This window comes from Myxocyprinus asiaticus, chromosome 44, assembly GCF_019703515.2.
Source record: "Myxocyprinus asiaticus isolate MX2 ecotype Aquarium Trade chromosome 44, UBuf_Myxa_2, whole genome shotgun sequence".
Lineage (NCBI taxonomy): Eukaryota > Metazoa > Chordata > Actinopteri > Cypriniformes > Catostomidae > Myxocyprinus > Myxocyprinus asiaticus.
This window is the reverse complement of record NC_059387.1, coordinates 19,523,869-19,547,545: the sequence shown is the minus strand read 5'-3', so window position 1 is coordinate 19,547,545 and position 23,677 is coordinate 19,523,869. Positions and strand designations below refer to the sequence as shown.

At 37.6% G+C, this 23,677-nt stretch overlaps 1 protein-coding gene across 2 annotated transcripts in view; it reads left to right on the top strand.

The window, feature by feature from the left end:
- Positions 1–1,011: 1,011 nt before the first annotated feature.
- Positions 1,012–23,677, top strand: part of LOC127434183 (contactin-associated protein-like 2) — a 508,727-nt gene continuing 486,061 nt past the window's right edge. For both annotated transcript variants that reach the window (XM_051686737.1, XM_051686736.1), the window contains exon 1: positions 1,012–1,327. In XM_051686737.1, the coding sequence (XP_051542697.1) occupies positions 1,039–1,327 (289 nt within the window). In that variant the 5' untranslated portion in view covers positions 1,012–1,038. The remainder of the gene's footprint in view (positions 1,328–23,677) is intronic.

The window sequence follows — 23,677 nt, the reverse complement described above, 5'->3', positions numbered from 1 at the left end:
ACACTTAAGCCACAATTAAAAATCATTGCATCTCAAAAATGCATTTGTTAGGTTTAAAATGACAAATCAATGCACACTGTTCAAAATTAAGTCAAAGTGTGTTTGGACACTTTCTGGTTGTAAAACTTAGTAGAACATGTGCAAAGTTAATGTGATTAACTACACCTGAGGTTACTCTTATTAAGGCTCCTGTGTGAACTTGAGAATTCACTTGTGAACTGACTTTACACTTTAAAAATGACCTTGGTATCAATTACTTAAAAGTAATTGCAAGTACTTGCAAAAAGGGCAGAGATACTGGATGTGCCCATAAAGAAATCTGATCCATATATAAACATATAGTTTATATATAATTGAGCATATATGTACAAATTCAAAGTCCATTAGGGAAAATGTTACATTTTTGAAAGCCATGTTTTTAGTATTTTAAAATGTATATTGCATGTGTATGTGATTTTTTTTTCTTTTTTTTTTTTTTTTTTTTTTTTTTTTTTTTTTACTATCAGTGCAAACCGTATATGGACATACATTTTATATATGTGTTTTGCAAATTGCATATATTGTCATATTTCACATTTCTGTATGGGTGAAGTTATTTCTGAGAAAAGATGAAATATGGTTTGTTCACAGATGTCACATGGTTTGCAATTTTGTTATCGCTGCAATAATATTCATACATTTAAGCGTGGCTTACGTGTCTAAATACTGTATTCCATTAATTAGTGCTAAAAAATGATTACTTCATCATCTTGTATGACCACCACCGTAATTTGGGTGTAGTCCATGTCCAAAATGTTTCCAATTACAGGAACTCCTCCAGAAATGCCATTCTGTAAAAAGAAAGTCTCATTAAAACTGTTATCTATTCTCTGCTGCCCATGAGAAGGCGCTCAAAGCTATGGCCCCTGTCCCGCGAGGGTTGCTCCGCTGTTTGGTGGAATGTACCAACGCAAAGGAGAGGGGTTTCGCACATCGGTCTTCGCTACGACATGGCTTGAAATACTGCGTTAAAGTGCTCTGAAATCTTTTGTTGTTTAAATGTCTGATCGTTGCGTTGAAATATATTATCACTATAGCTCCTCCGAGAAGCGTTGGTTAGCGCGGCGTGATCAAGAGGCTTTGCTCTGTGGAACTGCTCATCCGGACAGTGCAGCGCTCGCAGGCTGTGGCACGAGGAGGAAAAGTAACTGTCAAGGCGCGCGCATCTCAGCTCAAATCTCAGCAGCGCAGTACGCGAAGATGCAGCGACACGCCAGGATCGGGTTGAAGCTCTTGATGTGGATTTTTAGTCACCTCAGCATCTCTCAGGCAGCTTCTTCATCATCCCGTAAGTTGAATCGTATACACCACCTCGTATTACGTGCCTCTTTTGCAGTGTTAGGGCACTGGGAGATATGGCACCAGAGCTGGCACGCTGGTGTGCATGAGTGAATAAGTCGGGCTGCATTTACTCCATCAGAGCTATAACCATTGTAGTTGTAATTTCTTTTAATCAACTTGCATTCTTTTCAGGATAGAGGTTTTGTGTTTAATGCATTATGATTGCATTCCATTTAAGACTGATCGTGGTAGGCAAGGGCTAACGATAATTTTTAACCCTTGACAAGAGGGCACAGATCATGGTGGCTCGCATGGCATTTTAACACAAACATAAGACTTACAACAATTCTGAGCATTTTAAATAAGTTAAAGCATCAGCATTTCAACGATAGTCTTTTTTCTTTTTCTATAAGTCTGGTGGAATATCTAGTGTTTTGGAAGTTTTAAGTTGGAGTGTTGGAAGTTTGTGTTTTTAGGACAGCCGAACGCGTCCTTTCGCTAAAAAAAAATAAAATAATAAAAAAAAAATAAACCTGGACGCCGCATCACGAATATAGAAAAACGCAAGTGTCTCAAGACGCGCTTTTAACAGTTGGAGTTCTTTTTAACGTCGAAAAACGCGGCACTCCTGGGCGAGACGCTGGGGGAAAAAAACAGCATGACACGTAACGGACAAAGACGTACGTCTAGCGCATATTTACTTAGCAAAACAACTGACAAACAGCGCGTACAGGCGCATTAACGCGTTCGGTGTGAACGGCCCCTCAAGACAGAGCTGAAAGTGAGCTGCTGGATTCTCTGTCGAACTGACATGAACAATGACGCTTTACTCTGACTGTCAAAATCCGGCGTCTGTTTAACTCTTAACTAGGTTGCTATTTGTCAAATGGATAGATGTCCAATGTCTATAGTGTTATATTATCTGCAGAAGAGATTTGCTGTTATAGCTTACAGCAGTGAAAAATGCCTCTCTCTGTGTTGATCGCCTCAGGAACGTGGCGCCAATTTAAGGTCTAGTTGACATAAAACGCACTATTTCACGTTAAATTGCTTAAAAACCATGGCAACATTTCATAATGGCGTTCATTAATAAATTAACAAACATGATTATATAGCCTAATGATTATACACCCTTTGATCATTAGTTAAAGTACATTAAGATTTATTAAAAAAAGAAAGAAAAAAAAAGACTTTAGTTATTATAAAAATATTGACTTATTAACTTTAATAAGTTTATTCACTTTAATAATTGTATTTAGGCTATTTTTTCTGGTTCATTATAAGTTGCTGGATTATAAAAACATTTTACTCCTTTTTGCTTTACAGTTATATTTCAGAAACCTTTATTTATTTTTTTTATTTTTTTAAAGATAACTTTTAATACATTTTGCTTTTGGAAACTATATGATGTGGAAATGGGCGAGGATTTCTTTAGCACCCCCCCAACCTGCTTAATGTTCCTACATTATTTAATTACTTAGCTAATTGCCTTGCAGAGCGTTAGTATTGGTAAAATCAATAGCATAAAGGAGAAATTGGTTCTTCATAGAAATAATTGGATGGTGGTTCTTGTATTATAAAATCCATGTTTGTGCTGTATCAACACCTAAAGCACCACATAATCAACAAGTTTTCAACCGTGAGAAATTATGAACGTCTAATTTCAGCAATATTGATTATAAAACACACTTCATAAATGCTGCTTCAAACAGGCAAGTACTTGAGCAGGTAGCCAGGAATAATTGGATTAAGACCCAAGAATAGTCACCCATTTAATGGACAAATATTATATGCAGCCAAGACTCAGTTTAATTAAATTAAAAGCAAAAAGTGTCAAAAAGTGCCAAACAATGATTAATCATCAGATATTTTACATATAAGCATTTTAAAGAAATGTTTTTCCTGTTCTGTGGCAAAATGTGGGAGAGAAACTAAGTCATTAGTTCAGTGAATTCCTCTTCTGACAGACGGATGGAGCTTTGAGATAAAGTTTGTAAATGCTAATTAAGCTGCAGAGGTCTTTTAGTCAAGACTGCTGGAGCATTTGATGTAAACATCAACTCCCTACGAGTGCTCAAGAGTAAATAGATTGATAATTGTTATCAGGGTTGGGAGGGTTACTTTTGAAATGTATTCCACTACAGATTACAGAATACATGCTATACATGCCATACTTTGGATTACTTATTCAGCACTGGTAGATTCTTTCACCTGTTTGGACTATAAAAACTCTGCCAGTACAGTAAGACAAAATAAAAATACATTCTCGGAAAAACCTAAATATCTTATGCAGTGTTGTTTCTAAAACAAGATAAATCAAATTGGTCTTGTTTTAAGGATTTTTAGATATTTTTACAGGAAAACAATACAAAAAAAATATTATCAAGAATAAAATTTTTGCCCTAATATCAAAGGTCTTTCTAGAAAAAAGAAATTATGATCCAATGTGAATTTTCTTGATAAAAAAATATGATCGTGCCTGGTAACTTGCATGTAAAATGGCTAGAAATAGCATTTTAGTTTAGTGTAAAGCTGACAATTTACACAAGGTTTATTTCTATTTCTTCTGCTCCAAACTTACTTCAAACGTACTTCTCTGTCTGCTCGTATGAATGTAACACATCATAAGAAAGTGTTTCACCGCTGTTCAAATGCACTTTGGATCACATCATTTATATGAATAAATTTTTCCATCTGAATAGACTAAATATTAAATGAAACAAATGACAAAAAAAATGCAAAGTAATCTCTTCAGTAATCAAAATACTTTTTGAATGTAACTGTATTCTAATTACCAATGATTTCAATTGTAACTGTAGTGGAATACAGTTACTTATATTTTGTAATTTAAATACGTAATCCCGTTACATGTATTCCATTACTCCCCAACACTGTTCATTATACACTGGCTGCTGAGACCCAAAGTAAGATAAAGTTCCTTTGTTGTTCATTTAATTGTCTCTTAAGCCATCTTTACACTGCCAAGGTGGCACAGAAGCTGCATTTAAACTGGCAATTTTGATGCATTTACACAGACTGTTTAATGCTGCTCAGAGCAGGCATAAATGCATTCACACAGAAATTGCATACATAATATGAGATTAATGTTTTAAATATAAAATTTTGAATATAGAAATATGAAATGAATGAAAATATGAAATTATACCTAATAAACTAAATAAAATAAACTAAATTATAAAATGTAAGCTCAATAATGACAAAAACAAAGTTTAAGGCTGCTCTGAGGTGGTTTGGAGAAGGCTTAATTTAAACTGGCTTTTATGCTGCATTGCGTCTTTACACAGAATTTTAAGCAGACACAGAGCAGGATAAACTTGGCTGTGTAAAGATCCCTTTAATATAGCTATTAGTAAATATATTTTCAGCACAAAGGTCACAAGGTTCAAAAGCACAACCATTTGAATCACAATTAATCTGGATAATGGATAACATTGTGGTAACTTCATTTTTCTCATCCAACATACACAACCAGCGCGGCTCACCGTCATATCTGGGGCTCTCCGTAGTAGGCATAGAGAGGTAAAGTGACAGCTCACTGACCTGATCAGGAGCAAAGTTATTTTTGTGGAATGTGAAGATGCCACTGTGGATGTTCTTCAGTTGAGACTCGTCCTGCCAAGGGTTTAGAACATACACTGTAAAAAGTGAAAATGTGCAGTTGTTACCTTAAGGAGTTATTTCTATCTGAGGTAGGTTGATTTGGTCCTAATAAAATTTTTGACTTGAATAAAACTAGTTAATTTAGGTGTTGCCACATGAAGCACATCTTCTACGGTACCTGATTTTTTTACAGCATAGAAAATTGAGGCAGGATATTAAAATTGTGGTAGACAAGGAATGTCTATTTTAGGCATGCCGTCTTTTCACAGTGTTATTCATTGAGATTCTCTTTCGGTATATTTCTGGAGGCAAGCTTAAAACCACATTTACAGATGTCATCCCACTGTATTTGACCACTACACTGCTGTTCTATCATTAAGAATCAATTACTTAGAACGGAGGGCTTGCAAAAGCATAGCAATTAAGAGTTAGATCATTACTGTGCAATACAATGCTTTCAAAACATTGAAATTAAACCCACTCGTCTGGTTCAGTTCCTTAGCTGCACACCCTATGGGAAGACAAGACTGCTGCCTCAGGAAGTAATGCTCGGTCACCTGAGTTCAAGCTAATTTGCTTGTCATTACAAAACACAGAGAAAGAACAAGTCTGTTCATGTGCAAGGCTCCATGTGAAAGCAACTTTATCACTGCGTGAGTTGCTCTGTAAATTAAAAGTATGTAATCCCAAAAACATCTGTAATGTCAAATTTTACTATAACAGGCATCTTCTTTTTTTGTTTTGGTTTGCCATTCCTATACCACCACTTTTCCATGGAAAAAGCAAATGAATGCAGAACTCTGTGCTTGTCCCTGAAAGATTCATTCACTTAATGTCTGTAAGTAAATTGAGTATTAAGCAATGACGGGATATAATCACAGCATTTGTCTTTGCAGAGGCGCAGAGATTCTCAGAAGTTTCTAATGAGGTTTTTTGTTGCATTATATGACTGATTTGAAATTGGTTTGTTATCAAAGGCAAAAAGCTCTATAGCCAAGCAGTTTGTCTTATATTAATCAAGTAAAGTTTACACAAGGCCGTAAGGTCAAACTGACCCTTTTATATTCTCTCTAAGTAATTTATAGGTTTATGCTGACATTTTGATATTAAGCAATTCAGTCTTTGTGATTATCAAGAGCTTTGGATATAGGCCAGTTACAACAATTGCTGTTCCAAGAGAATGAACAGAAACGATGCGCATAGATGAGATGAGATGAGATGAGATGAGAGGGAGCCAGTTTATTGAACAGTCAATGCATGACATTAATTAGTTCTCCCAGATTAATATCCCCCACCGAAACGCCACTGTGTGTTATGTCATCGATTTTCAACCACCTACCTTTCTCTCTGTATCTCCCATTGCTCTCCCTTGTCAGTAACACGCTGCTATCAGCTGAATCCGACCGACATTCAATTATACTGATTATAGTATATCTTCTTGTTCCATATCTGATAAATGGTGTTCAGAAAATCACAGTTTCATCAACATATTGATAAAAAAAAATATTTGTAGTTTTGTTGGGTATTTCATGCATTGTGTTTTGACAGCCAGTGTTTCCTAACAGCATCCAGATCACTGCTTTAATCATTGTGCATATGTTTAAAATCTGTGGAGTTAACTTCAATGTAATGTTCTCTTTCTCTAGAACCACATATATTTTTTGACAGGTGAAAAGTATTTCCTTTGCCAGACCTGAGCTGTGTCTGATCAACTAAGAGCGAAGACAGAAACTACTTCTTCCCAGCCTAAGATACCTTGAATGACACACACAAACAATTCTTGTTCTTCTACCTTTTCCTCTTTCTCTCCGTCTGTCATGCTTTTCCTCTTTCTCTCTGTCTGACATGCTCTCTTATATAGACACATATGCTATTTTTCTCTCTCTCACCCACACACTTCTATACCCACACATATACAAGTATTCAAACACACACACATACAGTTTCTCTCCCTTTTCTCCAGGCAGGGGAGAGGCTGTTATGACTGTAGGCTCTAGACACAGTAGTAGGCTTTTCATCTGATAGCACAGTGGCTGCTGTACTGAGTGCTCTTGCGCTTGTCTCTTAAAGCAGACTAGAAATAAAGGGAAAGCACTCTCCACTGGCATTGACATACCATTGTACTGTATACACAGTACACAGGGTTAGGAGAGTTACTTTTAAAATTTATTCCACTACAGATTACACATTTGTAACAAATTCCATTAAATTACAGAAGGTCAATAACGTAATCTAAATACATTGGATTACTTCAGCACTGGTAGATTTTTTCAATTGTTCTGACTATAAAAAATCTGCCAGTACATTAATACAAAATACACAGGTTAAAAATACATTCTCTGAAAAAAGCCTAAATATCTTACATGGTGTTGCTTCTAAAACAAGATCAAGCAAATTGATATTGTTTTAAGGGTTTTTAGATATTTTTACAGAAAAAACAATTAAAAAGATTATCATCAAGAATGTTTGCCCTAATATGCCTAATTGTCTTACTAGAGAGAAAAAAAATATGAACTAACGTGGATTTTCTTGGTAAAAAAATATGATCTTGCCTGGTATCAGGTGCATGTAAAATGGCTAGAAATAGCATTTTAGCTTAGCATAAAGATAAATGTTCACGTGACAATTTACACAAGGTTTATTTCTCTTTCTGCTGCTCCAAATTTACTTTTCTGTCAGCTCGTATGAATGTAACACATCATAAGTTTCACCGCTATTCAAACGCTCATTGGATCGCATCATTTATATGGATAAATGTTTTCCAACTGAATAGACTAAATATTAAATGGAACAAATAACAATAAAATGCAAAGTGATCTCTTCAGTAATCAAAATACTTTTTGAATGTAAGTATATTCTGATTACCAACTATTTAAATTGTAACTGAGGTGGAATACAGTTACTAATATTTTGTATTTAAAATACGTAATCCTGTTACATGTATTCCGTTACTCCACAACCTTGACAGTACATTACCCTCTCCACACGGGACTCCAACTGGCATCTCCGGCATGGGAGGCGGGTGCGCTAACAAGGAGGCTAAAGGCTATTGCCTCTAGCATCAGTCGCTAATGCACCTCTTGAGGTCAGGAGAGTGAGGTTCATACACATTGCACAGCTATCTATCAGCTGGCTCCCGTTACTTAAGCACTGGATGTTCCAAAAGGTGTGATTTCTTCATGATCTGATGTTACATTCCTTCAGTGCCTTGCAAAATTTTTCAGACACAATGTGAAGTGTTTAATGTTTTTGAGGTAAAAACTTTCTCCTACCCCATTTTAATGTGCAGATATATCTGTTAGTAAGTCAAGGTGTGTTTCCCATACAATGACATAACTCATTTTCTAACCACCATAGTACGATGCATCATTGGAGAAATTAACTAGTTAGTCACGACTGTTTCCAAAATCCGTAGTAGTCGCAAATCCATCGTATGAACCACATTGGTTTCCCTCTATATCAGACTTTGGGGTTACCTGATGCACTTGAGCACATACGCACATGCACTCTCTTTAAAAACATATAAACGGCACTTATGTATTAACATAAACACATAAAAGCTGTGTTCTCTAACAGAAACTGTGTGTGATAAACCGCTTTCTCTTAACAGACTTTAATCCCTTCTTAAATACATGTTAAAGTGGTCAGAGTGTTGGCAGAATTAAAAATGGAATGATAGATATAAAAGCCTCAGCAAAGTCAAATGATGTCCACACAGCAAACTAACAAGAAACTATGCTTCTAACCACAAGTGGAGAGTTGTAGTTCACCACTAAAATTTGCAATGCTGTTTGCAAATGTTTGTTTGAACTATGGATTTGTAAAACATCAAATCGTTGAACTATGTTGGTGATTATGGAAATTGCAACCATAGTTGGCTAACAATGCTTTTGGGAACGCACCCCAGGTTGACTTCCTGAAGAACGTAAAGACTGGAGCTTTCAACACACCACTCTGTTTGCTTGAGTAGTTCAACCAAGGAGTTCTAATATAACTGTAGAAAGCAATCAGTTAGCATTTCCATACATCTCCCATTCATGCTGGATGCTGCCATCTTACCTTCATGGACACTCAATTCCGGAAAATTTTTTATGAGCCAACCACTTGAGTCGTAAATGCCTTGTGACTGATCCTAAGTCTGTTTCACACTATTAAGAGTCACCGGTGGAACATCTACTACAATATCATGAAATTGTTGTGGTTTATATCTTCCTTGCAAAATTTTTTATTTCGTCAGAATACATAGCTACTTTTGATTGGCTGTCAATGAGAAACAAGTTTTTGCCGGCATACTGGTGTAGTTATGGCATCTACCAGCAGGGGCGGGGCCAGAAGTGATGCTTTGCCACCCCACTTGCCACCCCACTAGGGCCCCGCTCGCATCCTGGAGATGTTGCGCGACGGCTTAACCCGTCCTTGTCGCGCATTGTCCATAATAACGTTCCGCCCGTGTCTGGCAGGACACAGTATTCCGCCTCAGACAACCTGGAATACGTAGATTGGAATACTTCAAACCCACAGGCAGGCCAGGGCAATAGAGCAGGGCATTGCTGCGTTGGGATCTTGTGCTGTCTGGCTATTATTTCTGCAGGAATTATTCCGCCACAGGAATGCATGTCAAATCCAGCACAGAGAGATGAGCCTGTTTCATTCTGCATTCACCATAAACATCCACTACAACATTTCCACTAGGGTTTAATGGTCCACTCTCTAATAATGACCTTGGATTACTGTGGTCAGAAATGTTGATGATGGGAATTGGTACAAATCTCAGGGAGCTAGAAGGATGATTGAATGTGTGTGAGTGTGTTTAGGAAACCGTAAGCAAGGGAGGGAGAGACTGCCTTGAATAGTAGCCTCCATAGTGTGGAATTTGTCATGCTGTGGCTGTTGTTTGCTAAGGAAACACGCTACTGTACCTCTGGGAAATATGCAGCCTAATTTCCGCAATCATAATCTGAGTGTTCAGCAGGAGATTATCCATATCATTGTGTTGGCACATCCTGCCAAGCTCTGTATTGCATTGAAACTGCAACATTTAAAATATCGTCAAGCTTCAGACACCTAAAGCCTGAATTAAACCATCTTTCTCTGGTTATTCCCTCTGCGGGCATATGATTAGCCATTATTTGCATTTCTTGTCTTTTATGATTACACCCATGGTGTTTAACAATACAGGAGCTTTAGGGAAAACATACCTGAAATTTAAGAATAAATGAGTAAAATATTGAGAACATTATAACTTTTTATTTTCAACATAGACTGACTTTATCCAGATTTTTAGCTGCATATTCTCAGGGCACATCAATCACTGCTTGGGAAATGTCTTCCCTAAGCTTTCACTTTGTGAACTTTTTATTTTTTTTATTTTTATTTTTTTATCCCCTTTTCTGCCAATTTGGAACGCCCAATTCCCAGTACTTAGTAGGTCCTCGTGCTGGCGCGGTTACTCACCTCAATCCGTGTGGCGGAGGACAACTCTCAGTTACCTCCACTTCTGAGACCATCAGTCCACGCATCTTATCATGTGGCTCGCTGTGCATGACATCGCTGAGACTCACAGCACGTGAAGGCTCATGCTAATATCCGCAATCCATGCACAACTTACCACGCACCCCATTGAGCACGAGAACCACTAATCGCGACCACACGGAGGTTACCCCATGTGACTCTACCCTTCCTAGCAACCGGGCCAATTTGGTTGCTTAGGAGACCTGGCTGGAGTCACTCAGCATGGCCTGGATTCAAATTCGCGACTCCAGAGGTGGTAGTCAGCGTCAATACTTGCTGAGCTAATCAGGCCCCATCACTTTGGACTCTGAAATAAATCATTCAAAATACAAAAAAATTGCATACAATCCTAAGTATCTGTTACAAAGATCACATCTTAAATTCATACCTCACATGTGTAATGTGGGAGACAAATTTTAAAACGTAAAAATTTGAAGTTTTAAAGAATGCTCATCTATGCTCGTGAGAAAGCGAGATGTAAGATCTAATTGGATCAAAAATGAAAAAAAAAAAATTTACTTCCTCTTATCACATCTTATTTGTAATTGAAGTTTTTATCAAAGGCATACATTCATTCTTGGGGGCATGACCAATTCACTCAGCTTATTAAAAATGTCTGGATGTGTCAAGTACCCAGACCAATGACAGGATACAATTAATGGCAATAACTCTGCTTCTCTAAATATTTTACTGGAATGAATTTGAGTCAGTTCCCCTAGAGAAGTCCTCACAATCCTGTAAATGTAAGTTGCTCTGTTCTTGCTCTCTGATCTTCACTTGCCCTTTCATGGTCTGTATCTGTTCTTCATCTCACTCAGTAATACATATCAAGCATCTGACGAATGGCACATAAGTTCTTCTTTCTTGTCTTTGTGATTTCTCCTCAGGCTCATGAATTAATCTATGGGATAATTACTAATGCACTACGCTGTGCAGCCCTGTGACCCTAGCATTCCCTTGTTTTAATGCCAGTGCTGTGATAGAACAGCAGTTTCCAAATGGTTTATTTTAATAAACCAAGATTGTATCTGTACAATATACAGTAGGATATACAGTAGGCCAGAGATGGGTAGAGTAACCAAAAACTGTACTCAATTAAAAGTACAATTACTTAAAAAAAATTACTCAAGTATAAGTAAAAGTACTATCATAGATAATTACTTGAGTAAGAGTAAGAAAGTATCCAATTAAAAGAGTAATCAAGTAGTGAGTAACTCATTACTTTCACAAATGACATAATGGACGTTAAAGCCCCTATATTCCATTACATAATACACATTTAACATGTATTACAGAATTATTATTATTATTATTATTCATGGAAATTCTGTCATCATTCGCCATCATGTTGTTCCAAACCCGTATGACTTGCTTTCTTCCATGCAACACAATAAGGAGATTTTAGACAGACTGTTTGCCTGAGTCACTATTTACTTTCAGTGTTTCAATGTTTGTTTGTTTTTCTCTATATTTTGAAAGTGAATTGTGACTGAGGCTGTCAGTCCCTAACATTCTGTCTAACATCTTTTGTGCTCCACAAAATACAGAAGGTCACTGGTCGGAACAACATGAAGGTTGGAAAATGATGATAGAATATTAAATTATGGCTGAGCTATAACTTTAAAGGGATAGTTCACACAAAAATTTAAATTCTCTCATCATTTACTCACCCTCATGCCATCCAGGATATGTATGACTTCCTTTCTTCTGCAGAACACAAATTATGATTTTTAGGAGAATATTTCTCCTCTGTAGGTCACTTTTGCAAGTGAATGGGTGCCAAAATTTTAATGCTCCAAAAAGCACATAAAGGAATCATAAAAGTAATCCATCCGATTCCAGTAGTTAAATCTATATCTTCAGAAGTGATATGATAGGTGTGGGTGAGAAACAGATCAATATTTAAGTCCTTTTTTTGCTAGAAGTTCTTCTCCCTGCCCAGCAGGGGGCAGTATGCAGAGAATAATGTGAATCACTAAAAACACAAGAAGAAGGATGTGAAGGTGATCTGTTTCTCATCCACACCTATCACATCACTTCTGAAGATATTGATTTAACCACTGGAGTCTTATGGATTACTTTTATGCTGACTTATGTGATTTTTTTTTTAGCTTTAAAATGTTGGCTCCCATTAATTTGCATTTTATGGACCAAAAGAGATAAGATTCTAAAAATCTTCATTTGTGTTCTGCAGATAAAAGAAAGTCATACACATCTGTGATGGCATGAGGGTGAGTAAATGATAAGATCATTTTCATTTTTGGGTGAACTATCCCTTTAAGGGCTCTTGTCAGATCTGGATGAATTCGTCAATAAGAAGAGAGGTTTGGAAATGTTTCTAGCAATTATTACGGTGAAAACGTGAGCATGAGCGTGCGAGAGACGCCAGTTTACTGCCTCATTCACTCCTGCAATGTTTTATTTCATGCTGAATGTATTAAATTACTTTTTGACAAATCATTACTTGATTAAAATAACATAATAACATATAAAGAGGCAAAATATACAGATACATTTTAAAATGTACTCTTTATTTATATTTATACAGAATTTTGCCATTAAGCTGAAGAATTATTTATTTACTAAATAATTCACTGAGGTGATATTATTTTAACTCAGGAGACTACACATAGTGGAAATGATAATTCTGTGGATGATTTAAATATTTGGTTATAACATGTAGGTTATGATCAGATGAGGGCGCTATGCACCCAGAAACGCTACCCAGCTTGTATTGGAGTTTAAAGATACTAAAGTATTACAAATAAATACAATAATATACATTTGATAAAATGTGTTTACTCTTTATATTAACATATATATTAAAAATGACAAACAGAATGAAGATTTATTGTATTAATATATTTATTTAATAAGAATAACAAGTAAGGCCCAAGTATTTTAAAAGTTAATATGTAACATTGTTTCTGCGACAGCCCCAGAGCTCCGACGCTCGGTGTATATGTCGGCGTCCGAATTCATGCACTCATTTCGTTCACTCACTGCTGACATATAGTGCACTAACTGCCATTCACTGTATAGGAAATAGTGAATGAGTGAACGATTTCGGACACAGCCACTCTCTTCGCCATACGATCACCTCGCATCCGCACATCTCTCACATGCACGCCTGTCTGTTCGCGCTCCAGTTGTCAATCACGCGAATGGCAGAGCAAAAGGCATTTACATTTAACTTGGATGTTTACATGGATTTGTACAGTTATCTGCCCAAAGTAACTGCGATAGTTGCCAGTACCCCCACGAGGGCACGGGGTAAATGCGTAAATACTGCTTATGACATGCGGGACAAAGCGCACTGATATATTATTGCTGTACTGATCTAAAAATGTACATTTTAAAGCTAATGTTATAAGAACCCAGTTACAGAATCACCCTGAAAATGACCATCACCATGTCACAGAAAAGCCCGCATTATCATTAGAGCCACAACTTAACACAGAGTGCTGCCATAAGTTGGAGCTGCAATTTCAATCTTGAAATATCTGCTTGTCTTGGTGTTAAATGAAGGCATTGCATGATGATACTATTCTTTTTTACTGTGCAGATCAAAGAAAGTGTTTCACTTTGTTTGAAGAGCATGATGCTGCAGCAGTGAGACTCGGCTTGAGTGACAGTCTGTGACATCGCACGCAGCTGCACTTCCACTGTCGTAAAAGTCCCATTCAATAATCTCTCAATAAATTACACATTAATTAAAATTAAACCCAGTAATGTTAAGACAGGAATGTCGCCCATTGTAATGAAGTAAAAGTAAAAAAATGCTCATTCGAAATTTACTTGAGTGAGAGTAAAAAGTACCCACTTTTAAACCTACTTTAAAAGTAACTTTTTTCCAAAACGTTACTCAAGTAAATGTAACGGAGTAAATGTAGCACTTACTACCCACCTCTGTAGTAGGCCTATATCATGTCTGGGGACATTTCTTTGCAATTTTGTTTGGAAAAAAATGTCATAGTATAAAATCCAAATTTGACCTCAGTGCTCCTGGAGCAAACAGCACTCCTCTGAAACAAGAATTGCATTAAAATAGCCCAACTTATAATTGTGTTTTGGGTCCATGACAGGCTTGTTATCTTCTTTGTATGATTGTACCACACTCTGAGAGAAGCAGACCATTGTTTTTAACTCATCAGCTAATTTTTCAGCACTGTACTGAACCCTGTCAATAACCGAACTTTTCAAGGAATAGTTCGACAAGGATTTCAACAAGATATTGTTCCACTAAATGAGGTCAGTCAAGGTTCACTGTCTGCATTATGTTGCTGGTAATATTTAGTATTTTAAATAGGTAACATTTGAAATTAGCAGTTTAGCACATATGTTTTTATTTGATCAATCTTTACTTGGCAAGTGACCATGAAAACAGAGCATTTTTATTGCAATAACGCAAAGCCTAATGCGCTACCTTAAGTAGTGAAAGATAATAGGATAAAAATAGAACATGACAAAAATGTCAATGCTAGATAATGAAAATATTTATTAGGGTAAGTATTGTATGTGCAAATGATAGCTAATAAAACTAACAACAATAACAGCATACAATGACTTTTTTTTTTCATAAACATGTTAGTTATCTATAAAGTAACTGAACCACAAATAGAACTCAATAAATATGGCCACATCATACAACATTGGGAGTGATTTAAGGCTGTTCTGAATGGAAATAACCAAATACAACTAAATGCTTGTTTCCTCGGATTGCTCAATGACATGCAAATTCCGTGAAAAGATCAAATATTTTCATCATGCACTGTGTGTTCCGTAATCAGTCAACATGATCACACGGGAAGTCGGCATGTTGTTTCTGAGAGTTCTGGCACGCTGGGATGGGCCACATTATGGCCACTCACAGACAAGCGACATCTCCTATCAGACATATTTGCATTAGCTGTAGTGTGTTTACCTTCCCCTGTGGTGTGACTGGATGTGCATTGCATCAACAGTGTAGGAGAACCGGGTTCAGATCCTGCTTTGAAACCAGGAAGTATTCACATTCACATTATCTGTAACGAATGTGGTTTGGAGGTTGCACTTTTCCCCTCTTCCGTTACATTTTTACTCCAGTGATGGTTAAGTTTAGGTCTGGTGTTCGGGTTGGGGGGTACAATTTATAAAATATACATTCCTGTTCATTGTATTACAGCCTGTACAGCTGAAAACAACTCACTTCACAACTCGCTTTGGCACCCCTCTGTGGACAATTCACATGGAAAATGGAGCTCACATGTGCCCATAAGCCCAGCAACACTTACTACTTGACCACTGGGGGCAGTGGTGCACATTTCAGTAAGCACAGACCATTTCAGCTAAAGAAAAGTCAACCTATTGTTTCCGATTTCAATGTGAGATCGGTCTGAAGCAGTCATTCTAACTGTACTGCTGCCCTAGGTAACTGCATGGTGTACCTTCTGTATATAGTATATGTGCTGGCCATGCAAGCACTCATTATAACATTCAAAATAATACATTCCAGTACCACTCATTTTAAGACACACGAATGCAATAGGAAATCCTGCTCAAGAACTGGAGATGTTCTTCTGCATTAGACACGTACCTGATGAGAACTATTTTAAAAGTGGTGGAAGCAATATTTACCAAGGCAAAGAGTGATGGGGACATGTCCCACCTGTCCCACCCGTAAAAAAATGCCTATGTGTGAATGGCTATTACAGTTGAGCCCCCCACCTACTTCCTTTGTGGTCTCTATAAAAACCTGAAGTACAGTGCACTGACTCAGGTGGGCGGTTGTGAGAAAAAATGATCCCTACGCTTTTCCAGAGTGCATTTCCATGCAGAGGCACAGGTTCTTGCTTAAAGAAGCCCTATTATGCTTTTTGGGATTTTACCTTTCCTTTAGTGTGTAACATAGCTGTTTGTGCATGTAAAAGGTTAGAAAGCACAAAGTCCATGCAAAAGGGAGTTATTCTCTCCCACAGACAACACTGCTCAAGAACTAAAAGAAACGGCTGGATTGTAGTCCAGCCATTTCTTCGTAAAGTATCTATGTCACTATGGAACACATTTGCACAATGCCCACCTAAGGGCTAATTTGGCCTGCCCTCAAAAAAACGTAGTTATAGCAGAGGCCAGGATGAGTTGGTTTAGTGTTGTCACAATGTTGAGAAGATGCTGTTTTCTTCACTGCGAAAGCAAAACCTCTTTGTTTGGACTTCCAAAGGCAGATGAATTGAAGAATCAGTGGTTAAAATATATTTTAATTATTTAGCAACACAACCACAACCGATGCTGTATTTTCAAGATGGTTACTCCTGAAAGATGGTGCAGTTCCCACTTTGTTCAGGATCACAATGTAAGTATGCTTGATTAATTGTGGAGTTTTGTGTTGTAGCTATGGTGTACACCTAGTGCACAGCTGTAGGCCTCTGCTAACCTGCTAGCTAATGTTATTGTGTTGAAATAGTTTTTCTAATCAGCTGTGGGCCCACTTTTACTTACAGTTGTGTAGAATTATGCAGATTGTTTGTCATTCTTACTATCATGAATAGTGATCAAGTGTGGAGATGGATTTATTTTTACAAACGGTAATTTTATCTCTGCAATCCACGGTAGTGCTTGGCTAACTTGCTATGTAATGTTATTGTTTTGGTAAGGGTTTACTATTCAGCTGTGGGCTGGCTTTTACCTAAAACTGTGTAACAAAATGGTCGATCTTAAGAGTCTTATATAATTATATAATTACAAGCTGTAATGTTATGGCCGCTATCCATGGTAGTCCACGGCTAACTTGCTCACTTGCCGGGAGTAAGCCTCTGTTCTCCGTTCATATCTCGGGCGAAAAAATTCGGTTACACCCATTCCAGAAAAAGATGACTAACTTAGATGCACAACGTGTCTTTTACTTGAAGCTTTGTTAGGTTCACAATCATCAACAGTGTACTTGTAAGAAAGCTACAAAATTAAAACTTACCACTGTGAAACGTCCTGCTCAAGTTGTGCTTGCAAAGGTGGTTCGGGTCGATCAGCTTGTTCTTCAAAACTTTCATTATCGGACTTGGACTGGTACAGCAAAAACCGACACCACTGTTACCATAGTTACAATAGTGTTTACAGCTGTTAAGGAAGCCTGAAACTCAGTTATGGTAAGGAGCATTACATTTCCGACACACGCTCTACGCGGTTGACCAATCACAACAGACTAGACCAGCTGACCAATCAGAGCAGACTGGGCTTTTCGGAAATTGGGGCTTTAAAGAAACAAGAGTTAAATCATAGCGTTTGAGCCAGAGGATGAAAATAGGTTAAGCAGAAATGTACAGTATGAGAAAAATAATGTGTTTTTTGAACATTAAAATATGTAAACCTATTCTAGTAAACCCTGAAAATAAAATCATGAACCTGAAAATAGTATGGGCTCTTTAAAAGTATGCCTCCTTTTTCTTTTTTTTCCCCTTTGCCTCTAATGTCAGTCTCTGCACTCTCCCCCTCTTGCATGCTGAATGTCAATGGGTCTTTTCCGTAGCCACCTCTGAGCTAGAAATGATTATCGTCCTATGGATGTCAGCTGCAAATGGCCCTTTGTGGGAAAAAAGCAACAACAGGTTACACAACTCGAAGGAGAATTTGCATTCTTTAAAATGTTGCTTAGATTTTCATTCTAAGTTTTGTTTGTACACATGCTTTTGTGTAACAAAAGATACGTATCACGTATCACTCACAGCATTTCTAAAGCAGTGGTCTTCTGGGTCACAGGTCTGTTTTGATAGTGTTGCAGACAGCAGCGAAAAATAAATTGTGAAAGCAAATAATAAAATGCAACTAACCATATAATCTAATGCATTGCTAGGATAACAAAATAAATAGGCTCACCAACTCGTAAAAAGGAGAAAATGCTTCCCATATCTGTTGCTGTTGATGTCAGAGGTTGTGTGTCCGTTTAAGTTCTTCAGAGTTTTGGTGCAAATTTATGTCACTTAGTAAAATGGCTAATACTGATACAATATTTGGCAAAGTACTGGTTCCATGTGTTAAGCTGGTAAACCACATTTCTGCTGTATCTTAATAATAATAATAATAATAATAATAATAATAATAATATAATATATATATATTAATCCATTTACAAAATTTCCCATTCAGCTGATGTCATGTTGAGAATTTTCCATATTGTTAGGCCTATGTAGTTCATGGTAATATTTGATTTTTAAGACATTTTTGCTAATTTTGTATAATAAACAACTTTGGTGCTGTGTTGGAACAGTGTTGGAATGTCCAATATGTAAAAACTAGGTTCTGAAGCAAAACAAAGTGAGAACGACTGGTTTAAGGTGGTTTTAAGCTGGGCATGTTTGTTGTGGTCCAAATCTGAGCTTGATTGTTTTTTTATTTGGTGTCATTATGCACACCAGAGTGAGTGACATTTGCACCTCTGTGAGTATATGCTGTAATTCAGCAGTTGAATATGTCAAGGATAAGGCGACCATATCTGATGCTCACAATCTTTTTTGAGGACACAGCTGGTTGCACACTCACTCGCGCAAGTATATAAAAGGCACCTCACCTCTTCTGTGTCCCACAACATTCCTCTGCCACTCGTGGTGCACGTGTGTGTTTGTTTTTGTGCCACTGATGATGTCATCATGCTTAAATCTGCAAAAAAAAAAAAAAAAAAAAAGCAGTCATTTTACTTACGTTTCAAATGTGGATCTGATTGCTGGCTGCTTTCTCACTCATGTGAACCACGCCACAGTTCCATTGCAACCAAGCTCAGACCACCTCCTACAGGTAGTCTTGGGTTCAGTACCACAGTCCTCTCCCAGGTCCACAAAACCACTTTCACATGACTTTTCATGTGAACCGTGCTCTGTTTAGGACTAAACTGCCAGTCTGAAAGCCCCCTAAAAAGCAATAGCTGTAAGCACGACTGCATGTGGGGATGTATGTGGAAAATTAAACAATGGTGTGGGCTTTGCTGAACAAACTAGCATTAGTAAGGTAATCAAACCACTCCAATGAATCTTGCTTTTTAGACACGGTTTCATTAGCTCTCACAGTCATCATATATTGTAGAGATATATTTATCATTGCTACAGTACATAAACAGATGGACATGTGGTGAATATTTACAGGCCACTACTATCCCTCAGTTGAAAGCTTGTCTGAGAGCCACTTATGGCTTTATATCATATACTGAGGTGGCTAGTGGGGTAGCTGGCCATTAGCTTGTGTACTAATTTGCTAAGTAAACAGCACTCCCTTGCTTGTCTCTCTCACAGGGGGCACAATTCTAAAAGAGCTCTTTGACTTGTGTATGCTTGTTGATGTGTCCCTAGCGAGTGGCCTGCTTGGTCAGTGCAGGGTATTTTTAGAGAAGTGTGAGTTAGCGAACAACATGTGCAAGCCGTAATGGGAGATGGAGAGGCACTTAGTGGACTACTAAAGGGCCATGTGTTGCATGTAGTCTGACAGAGAGTGTATGTGTGGGGGTTGTACTCAGCTGTGGACCACTATCGCATTGCACAATAGCTCTATTGGTGCATGTCTGATCCTGCTAACCTGCCTAAATTACCAGCGGCATTTAGCAAGCATGGTGTTTGTTTACAAGTGCAAGCAGCATCCCATGCCTTGTTAGATCCTGATAACGAACACTGCGGCTCAAGATTATAGTAAATACGTGTAGTTTGAATTCAGCAAGATGTTAAGTGTCCACTGAGTATTCTGATGATTATTACCATGTTATTCTTAAGTGTTGCAAGGTGTTGGCCTCGTGGCTTGGTGTTGTGGAGAAGTGAAAAATGATGGAAGGTGTACTGTTGTGGTGTTTTACATCTCTACTTTAAATTCCTCCATCTAGGTCAGAGGTATCAAATACACAGTCTGAAAGCTGAATACAGCCTGTGGAGAAGTCCAGTCCAGCTTGCAGGACGATTTGACGAAAAAATAAATTGCTTAAAAACGAGTTCCGAATGCCACATATTATAAATGACTGTGGGTGATAGAATTGTCCTTTAAAGTCTGATTTCATGAAAATGACATGACTGTGGTGTCTTTTTTGCAAAATTTTATGTTGTTCATTACACATTTCACAGCAATTCTGAGATGAAAAATACAGTGTGTGGTGCTAAAAATGAATTTACATATGTCCCTTACTTGAACTTTAAATCTAAACCCAGCCAACAGTGTCATAAAAGGAAATATGACATGAAAAACAAATTTTCTGAAACAACGATGTCATCTTGCAGTGCTTCTATGACACTTTTGGCCCACATGTTGATTTTTCAGGACTTGTTCCTCAATCCTTAACGTTGCAAGGGCAACACTCTCTCAGTTGAGCTACCGCACAATTTGATGCTGCTTGAACAAGCTTGTAAATGTAGATGGTTATGTAATGCAAACCTTAAAATGTTTCAACTAACAAGTTATGGACTATAGTTTACATGTTTAGATGTTATATGATAGAATTGTTTGAGAGACAGAGTGAAAAGTGTTTATGTAAAGAATAATTGACCACCTGATTACACCTCGGGTGTGCATTATTAGTCATTATTAGTCTTGCTTTGATACAGTCTGAGCCTTTGTTGCTAGTTTGATAACTTCACTTTAGAACTAACAATGGAGGATTACGAAGCTTGTGCTGCTTTACTCAAGGACTTATTGGAGTAATAACGTTTGTACAGGTGTGTGTGAGTTTGTGTGTGAGTTTGTTTTTGAGGGATCGAAAGAGAGAAACTCAGAAACCGAGATTACTTCTGGGATTACCTTTTTTGTTGCAGCTCTTGTCAGAAGTAACGTCGCTTCAAAGTCGGCAAGATGTAAATTTGAGCACTTCTCAGCAGCAGCGAGTGTCGCCATATTTCAGTTGTAAACCTTAACTGTTTTCAACCCTACTGAGATGCAGGTTGACGGCTCTTTTTTCGCTCGCAAGTGTGTACGTAATGCGTATAATGTATGTGTGTCCATGTGTGCGAGGCTTAAGAGAGGGGGAGCGCGAGGGTGTTTCCCACAGATATTTCAGATAATATAGAAACTGTTTTACTGATCAAGTGTTTCTAGCTTTGATACAGCTCAAGCCTTTGTTGCTAGTTCAAAAACGTCACTTTAAAACTAGTAATGGAGGATGCACTGCTTTTTGGCATTGGAGAAGAAAGGTACTGCGTGCAGGTGTGTGTGTGTGTGTGTGTGTGTGTGTGAGAGAGAGAGAGAGAGAGAGAGAGAGAGAGATAGAGCGAGAGAAATAGAGAAACTGAGGAAGACTGCTAGTTGAATTGCCTGTGGTTAAAGTGGCTCTAGTCAGGAATAACATCGCTTCAAGTTGCCAAAGTGTAAGTTTAAGTCTCAGCAGTAGCGAGGGTTGCCATTCTTGTACAACTTTTCCATTTCTAAACAACTGTTTACAATCCCAGTGAGTCGCGGGGTTGTGCTGACTTTGCTCCCGAGAGAGTTTGTGTGAGAGCGAAATAGAGGGGGAGGGGTAGCCAACGGTGATTTCCACTATAGCTATGTGAGGCTAATTAAGGCGAAGTATATTGAAACATTAAAAGTTGCACATATTAAAAGGTATTTCGGATAATAGAAACTGTTGTATTGATCAAGTCGCAGATGGTGTGGGTCTGTTTTTTGGTTGTGACTCGAGTATCTGTGTGTGTGTGTGTGTGTGTGTGTGTGTGTGCTTGCATGTGCATATGTATGTGTTTGTGTGAGCATGTGTAAGTGCGGGGGAGACAAGGGAGCGTGAGGGCTCTTTTTAACAGAAATTGAAATAAATGTAGTTTATTTTAGACATTGTTTGTTGTTCTTAACCGATTTACTTTAACCAAGCATTCAACAGACCCGTGGTATAAGAACTGATAATTTATAAGATCGGCCATTTTACAAGATTTGTGTGTATAAAAGCCATTGTTGTTGTAGCTCTAGTGTTAATTTCATCAGGAAAGTGTGGCACAACATACAACAAGTGACATAAAAATCATTTTACAAAAATGTAGGATTTGTAACATAATTTTATGAGACCAAGTTGGTCCCACAGCAACCCAGTTCACTTTCCCAGTTTGTGCGAATCACTCATGGTAATCATGATAACATGGACTGGTACAAGGAGAAATATACGAGAAGGGGTAATAAATAAGTGAACTTGTCAAATATTTTCAGGTTTCCACTAGATGGGTCCTACATTAATAATGATTCAAAGCTGTCAGAATTTGACTGAAATGCATGGCTGTAATTTAACCAGGTTCTTTTTTAGGCATAACTTTGTGTTAATGTTCGGTTTTAGATGGCTTATTACAGCTAAAATTTTCCATCCAAGTGCATTGTCAGTTTTGTTTAATTAATATTCCCCAATTACTAATTTTGCATGTTTATCAATCCATTTATGCAATCCAAAGGCCATGTACTCCCTTTTGTTTTACCCCAATATTGGTTGTTAAAGCTGCGTAAAGTTGATTCTGGACTTTTCAATATGTGTTTTGCATGCACACTGGTCAAGGTTCTCTTTTAAGGAATAGTTCACCCAAAAATGAAAATTCTCTCATCATTTACTCACCCTCATGCCATCCCAGATGTGTATGGCCTTTTTTCCCCTCTGCTGAATACAAATGAACATTTTATGAAGAATACCTACGTTCTGTAGGTCCACACAATGCAAGTGAATGATGGCCAGAACTTTGATAGTCCAAAAAGCACATTAAGGCAGCATAAAAGTAATCCATAAGACTCCAGTGGTTAAATCTATATCTTCAGAAGTGATCTGGTAGATGTGGTTGAGAAACAGATCAATATTTAAGTCATTTTTTACCTTAAATCTACTTTCACACAACCCTTCTATGCACGGTCATGAGAATACTTCTTCTTTTTTTTTTTTCTTCATGCATATCAAACCTTCTGGGCAGGGAGGAGAAAGAAAAAAGGGGTGATCAAGAAAAGGAAAAGTGTAAATCGTATTTGCACCACAGCGCATTGTGTGCACGAATAATGCAAAGAATGTAAACGAAAGAAGAACTCTCATGAATGTGCATAGGAGGGATTTGTGAAAGTATATTTAAAGTAAAAAAGGACATAAATATTAATCTGTTTCTCACCCACACCTATCATATCGCTTCTGAAGATATGGATTAAACCACTGGAGTTGTATGGATTACTTTTATGCTGCCTCTATATGATTTTTGGATCTTCAAAGTTCTGGCCACCATTCACCTGCATTGTATGGACCCACACAGCTGAGATATTCTTCAAAAAATCTTCATTTGTG